The following is a 6,718-nucleotide window of genomic DNA, read 5'->3' on the forward strand; positions in this document are numbered from 1 at the left end:
TTGCCAGGTGCTGAGGCAGCGGGCAGTGGCTGCCGATGTGCATTGGGTTTCTAGCAGTGCTTGTAAGAACTCCCTAGGGAGCTAGCTTGTGGTGGTCATTGTACAGCTCTCTGCAAATAATAAACATTGCTGAACTTTGCACTTCAAACTGGTTAAATTTATGGTCTGCAAAGTACATATTCATTTAAATGTTTTATTAAGTTTTTTAAAGATTGGAGTGCTGACTGCCTGGTCATTGTTTGAGTCCTTTAGGAGCAAGGATTTCAGAGCAAAGGTTCAGAAAGGGCCCCAGACTAGAGGGGCCTTGGGATGTTCCCTTTTGAAGAATGTCTGGGTGGGACTCCTCAGGGACAACTCCTGTGGGAGTGTGGGCAGGGGCAGTATTATGGTCAGAAAGGAGCTCATAATGCCCCCTCCCTGACCATATTCACAGCCCCCTTTATCTTCCTTTCCCAGGACTCTCTGATTCTAGGCCACCCAGTTTCCTCTCCAAAGCAGGTGCTTCGATGGAGTCTCTTCAATCACAAGAAAAGCAGCTTCTGGGTGTCGGAGCAGCCATGCTGGACCTTATGCTGCTCAAACAGCTTGTACAGGGCATCCATGTAGAGTGCATGGTATTTATCCACCATCTCTGGGCTTGGGTTTTCAACACGGGGCAGGGGCAAAGGCTCCCCAACTGTCAAAAGGGAGGAAGCAAGGGAAGTGTGAAAGTACCAGAATCCTTGTTTCTTCCACCCTCCTCTCCCTTCCAGAGTCAGACACTCTGGCCACTCCAGTTAGCTCTCAGCTTCTCCCACCCTGTTCTTATTTGGTGGAGGAGGGTTAAGATGCAGCTAGACAAATGGGAGAAAGAGCTTAGATGTTCCCAAGGCTGAGCACAGCACTCACCTATAGTGACAATGGGCTTGTGGTATGGTAGGAGTCCCACTGAGCCTTGACAGAAGCCTTGTCCATAGAAGACACAGAAATAGAAACCAAAGATCCGGCGGAAGAAGCTTTGGAACTTGTACATCCGGCTGTCCTCATGGAACAGTACCTGATCATACACCTCAGTTTCTCCAAATGTGAAGGTAGGGACCAGATGAGCCCTGTAGGAAAATCCTCATTTATCAGACACAGGCTATCATGGGAGCCATGTTGGAAAAATTTTTGTTCAAGGCCAAGCACTCTTCCATTAAGATACACTACCAGAGGCCTAAAACATTCTTTTGGCACTTCACAGGGTCTCCTATCTGTGATGTCTTGTATTGAAAATTCCCAGGCCAATGAGAGTGTTATCTTTCCCTAGATAACAAGGGCAAGACAAAGATATAGGCAGGAAAAAAAGCTTGGAAGGGACACTCAGAGACCCACATGGTGAAAAAGTTCCAGGGGGTGCCAAGGATGAAACATCTAACTTTCTGTTAGAGCAATCACAAGATGTGGGTAATGTGTATAGAGGCACATATTTGAAATGCCCCTCCCCAAGGAGACCAAGCACAAGGCATTCTGTCCTTGGATCATGGGATTCGAGCATAGAACAATGTTTCTTTTTCTAAAGGCCACAAGAACCCACAATGTACAGGGAATGCTCTAGGAGAAAAAACCCCAGGCTCCTTACAGCCTTTTTGTGAGTAAAAAGACCATAGCACTCTGGTATGTGTTACCCGATTCATTGGTTCTTCATAATATTGAAGACATGGTGGGGAAACCAGAGCCCATGCCCAGAAAAGGTAGGGTCCTGCAGCAGCCAGAGAGTAGCAGATCCTAGACTAGAACCCAGGTCTTCTGACTTCAACTCAGAGTTCTCCCTGTGTATTATACTCCAGACTGATAGGCCCCTCAGGTGAAGTCATTTGAAGACAGGTTTGTATCTTCCCTGAGCATGCAATTGCCTGTGTTCAGTGAACTAGACTACTGAACTGATAGGCCCTCTATTACTTCAGCACGAGCTCCTTTTTCCTTCCTTTCCCAAGACTGAATCTCTAACATTTATCCATCACCCACTGTGTGCAAGGTCCATGGTAGGTATTTTATATGAGTGAATTCACTCATAACTCACTGGACCTGGTGGCTTAGATCTATAATGGAAGCTTACTCATGAAGCTGAGGCAGGGGCATCATAAGTTGGAGGTCTGCCAGAGCCGTGGAGTCCAGTTATTCCATGCAGGAGGAACAATGATCAGTAGTCATGTTAGGAAGATGAAAATCCCAAAGCTCAGAATAATGCCCCAATATGCATGGTAAGTCATATAGCCAGGGATGATGATTGTATTTTTATCTGGCACTGGGATGGAACCCAAGTCTCAGGCACATTAGGCAGTTGCTCTACCATTCAGCTACCTTTCAAGCCTCATGGAGCTTGAATTTTAAATCAGGCTCTAGCCTCCAGCTTTTCATACAGACTCATTGTTATGTACTGTGCCTTGAACTCATTAGCAACAGACACATGTGAATTATCTACTAGTCACAGAGAAATGTGGGCATGATTGACATGTTAGCCTGAGCCAAACTGCCCTGGACATCATACCAGAGTTCATGGTCTGACTTCCTGGGAACTGAACTGGTGCAGGTCACTGAGAGGAAGCATATGTTCCGAAGCTTAAAACAAAACAAAACAAAAAACTACATCCATCTTTCTTACTCAGTCATAAGTTCCCAGGGGCCAAAACTCCAATGGTATTCATCTTGTCACAACCTACAGGGTAAGGTGCAGAGAGCGACACCTGTTCCTCTTGTTGGGAGATACCTACCCGTGTCGCAGGGCCGTGCGCACAAATCCTTTGCGCTTCTGGAGGATGAGAGTGGTGGTGTTAGGCACACTCTGCAGGGCCTCTCCGACTCCTCCCACAACAATACCCACGAGGTTTCCGGTGCCATGATGGCTCAGCAGGTAGTCGATGGCAGGCTGGCTCACAGAACATACTCCTAGAGAGAATCAAGGCACAGAGAGGACACAGTCATCAGGACAGGAGCAAATGTCAGAGAGAACACACTGGCTTCGGGGTTCCCATGGCTCACAGGAGGGAAAGCTCAAGGAAATGGGAAAGTAGTGTAGAGAAAACAAGGCAGTGAGCGCACTTTGCTTGAAGTCAATGTCCATAGGAAGAACTGGATTGAAGCTGCAGCAAGGCTGTTTTCAGAGGGATAAATACAACTTCCTGAATTGCAATTCCGGTTCTACCTCCCCGCCCCCACCACATCGACAGCAATACCTATTATTCATTGAGCACATATTCTGTACCAGGCAGTATGTTAAATGCTTTGCTTATTTAAGATACTACCATTTCAGCACCATTGTTCAGTCAAGGAAGCAGAGTCCACTAGGAGATAGCTAATTTGTCTTACATGACATGATCTTACAGCAAGCAACAGAGCCAAGATTTAAGCCTGGGCCAGTTCACTCCAGAACATATGCTTTGACTTCCCCACTACGATTATGGTGTAAAGGAATGGTGCAGTGGGGGAGAAGAGGCTTAGGAAGGTACACATTATGAAGGAGATACAGTGACTAGAAGCTCAAGTATGATCAGAAGCACCTTTGGCCATGAGGTATTCCCTAATAAAGGGGATCTTGAAGAACCAGGACAGTGTGGCCAAGTGAGGCGTGATGCCTGGGAAGGTCTTCGAGAAGCCTGTGGACTCAGTGCAGAAGTTGCAGAAGGCGCCGAAGGTCAGGAGACCGTGAGGATGGACCCCCATGATGTAGTTGTGTGATGGTGACAGGTCCTTAGTCTTCAGGATCTGAAGAAACAAATGGCATAGAGGGAGGAATGAGCTCACATGAGGCAACAAGGTGAAGAAGACATGTCAGGGATTTGGGTATTCTCTGAAACAGCTGCTTAATAGACAAAGCACACAAGGGTTTCAAGAGGCTGGATTTTGATCTCCACAGTCCTGGGGTGACAAGATAGGATCCTGGGCAACTGAAGCTAATGAACCTCTTCTCACTTGTGGCTTTAAGAAGTTTCTGTCATCAGTGTCCATGAGCTTTATATACATTATGATTTTGTTTGTACAATGTTATGTTAGCTGTCATGGCCAGGAAGCTCTGCTCTCAAAAAAGATCAGGACTTTGGCTAGAGAAATGGCTCAGCAGTTAGGAGAACTTTTGGCACTCTCAGAGGACCTGATTTGGGTTCCCAGCACCCCCGTGGTTACTCACAACCACCAGTAACTGCAGTTCTAAGGGACCCAGTGCTCTCATCAAGTCTCCTCAGGCACTCAATGCATGTTGTATGCTTACATTATGCTTACATGCAAGCAAAACATTCATCCACAAATGAAAATAAATATAGTTTAAACTTCCAAACATTGACTGTGTTTGTCATCCCCTTTAAGGATTACCCAGAGGAACCTCAGAGCAGTCCATTTCTGGATCTCTTCCTTGTCGTGTCCTCCAACACCTGCCTCTGGTAATTGCCTAGGTAACTTTCAGTGAACATTGAAAGCTCTGCTTAGATACTGCCACATCTGGGAAGCATTTCCTTTCCATTCTCCATCAGAACCACTTCTGTGTCTTGCACCAGATTCTGATTATGCATTTACCCATTCTCCCCATTAGATGTGAGCTTCTTGCTCATGAAGAATCACAGTGTAGTTACTTCTCTGAAGCCCACACATGTTGCTAGTGGACAATTTTGAATCATGTTTATTAAATTGAATGATACTTTCACTCAGCCTATGTCATATGCAAGTCATGCCAAGGGTGTCCAAAATATCCCAGCCAAGGACAGAAGACCATGCTGCAATCTTGCCAGAGCTGACACTTTGCCAAGATACTCGTTTTCTTGTGGAGACTTCTAGTTGTTTGGTAGAATGCCTGTGTTTTAAGTGTTGAGAGGGATACTGGGAGAGGGATACTTACTGTAATAGGGAAATAGTCCCTGATGTGGGTCCAGATAAACCAGTTCCTTACCCAGGCTGAACGCCTGCCACCTGAGACAAAAGTGCCAGTAGAGGATGATATTAGTATTGCTAATCCGTACCTCTCACTCACCCAGGGATTCCCCAGCAATGTGGAGGACCACATCCAGAGGTAGGAAAGGAAGACATCCCAGAATGGTTCCAGCTGCCTGGCACTCGTGGCTCTGAGAACTTGGAGGAGAGGTCTGTGGCATGGTGAGTGGAACCCTCCCACAAGCAGATTTCTAGGCTACAGTGGAACATTCTTTTTCCTAGGTTCATGAATCTTACCTTGATTTGGAGTCTTCCAGTCCAGGAATAACCAGACAAAGTAAAGTGTTGGTAGCAGCCACAAGGGTGTGAACAGCAGGCTAATGAACAATGGCTGCAGGATCCAAACTGAGGAGAGAGTAAGCCAGACCAAATTTGTACTGGCAGCAGAATTCAGCCATACCCATGCTCTGTTCCTGGGCTTCAACACAGGTCCTGTCATTTACCCTTCAGAATTTTTTTCCGTCATCTACCATATGCAATCCCCAGTTCTACTCCTCCTCTCATCCTGTTCCCCTGACTCCCTGTCTAGTCAGCATCCCTGTACTTTGACTCTGTGCCCGGAACAAGCTTTTTGTCTACTGCTCACATTCAGCTAGCATTTTCTACCTTCCTGGCTCCTATCTCCCTTCCTTCACATCAACATCCCAGAATCTGTGTTGGGGTGTGGGTCTACCTTGTCTTTGTTTTTATACTTTCCAACTCTCCCTTGACCAATCCTAGCCAACATCTGCATTCCCATACTGTTTCCTACCCCACTGTCCTTGCACTCTTGCCCATTCAACATTCCTTCCACTGTCTTGCTCTCACTCCACACCGCCACTCCACTATCAGTGAAGAAAACTCTATTGCTCAAGAGTTGTCTGTAAAGCTGGGCATATTAGCATGCACCTGTAATTCTAGCACTCAGAAAGCTGAGGCAAGAGGATGAATTAGAGACCATGCTGAGCATAGGCTTGTCTCACAAAATTCAACCAATCCACCAACAAAACAACAAGGGCAATCAAGGAAACAAGCAAAGAAGCAAAGCCTCCACAGGCTCCACTTCTTTAAGCCTACAATGCTAACTGTTCCTTGGTGCTAGTCCATGTTCCTAAGGAAACCCCTGTAAACACGTTTGCCCTCTATAGGTTATGCAGGTTAAGGAAGGAGTGGCTGACATTAGCTGGCACATTGATATCTATTGTGACTATGCTCCACACTCCCGTCTTTTCTCACTGTGCCCTGGGGCTTCATCTCTTCGTTTTCATTCAGGGTACAAGACTCCATGACTCTACTTTCTAGTACTATCTAAGTCGACCAAAAGGCCAAGAATGAGATCTGACAAGACCATAAGAACATCACCCAGATCTGGCCCTGCCTTCTTGGGTTGGCTTCTTGCTGTGAACTCTTGGTTCGGTACTTACAGATGGCAAGGTAGCTCAAAGGCCACTGCAGAAGGCTCAAACTCTGTACATAATCAGTCTTCTTAGAGCAAGACATTATGTCCAGGAGCCTGAGGGAGGTAAAGGCCCCAGAGCCTGTTCAAATGAAAGGTGCCACCAGCCTCTTCAAGCTCACTTAATAGTGACTGCATGAGACTATGAAGAGCTGACACTTGCCCTCTCCCCTCTTTTCCATAACTCCCTCCCTCCACCCACTACAGAGGCTTGTTCAGTAGCACTGGGGACTGCCCTCACAGGCCTAGCCCCGCCCACAGCCCTTTGACTCTTTCCTGTGACTATGGGGACATCAGGATGAAGAAAGGAGAGCATGACTGTCATCCAGTCTAAGTACCAGATAC

At 46.6% G+C, this 6,718-nt stretch overlaps 1 protein-coding gene across 1 annotated transcript; it reads right to left on the bottom strand.

Moving 5' to 3' along the window:
• Window positions 1-340: 340 nt before the first annotated feature.
• On the bottom strand, window positions 341-6,507 carry Awat1 (acyl-CoA wax alcohol acyltransferase 1). Its single transcript, XM_051179026.1, has 7 exons — window positions 6,342-6,507; window positions 5,176-5,283; window positions 4,847-4,917; window positions 3,519-3,723; window positions 2,733-2,907; window positions 889-1,088; window positions 341-676 (listed from the first exon to the last, which is right to left on the bottom strand). The coding sequence occupies exons 1-7, from the start codon at window positions 6,415-6,417 to the stop codon at window positions 522-524; spliced, it is 990 nt and encodes a 329-aa protein (XP_051034983.1). The 5' UTR covers window positions 6,418-6,507; the 3' UTR covers window positions 341-521.
• Window positions 6,508-6,718: the final 211 nt, after the last annotated feature.

Source organism: Phodopus roborovskii, unplaced genomic scaffold (assembly GCF_943737965.1).
Source record: "Phodopus roborovskii unplaced genomic scaffold, PHOROB, whole genome shotgun sequence".
Taxonomy (NCBI): domain Eukaryota; kingdom Metazoa; phylum Chordata; class Mammalia; order Rodentia; family Cricetidae; genus Phodopus; species Phodopus roborovskii.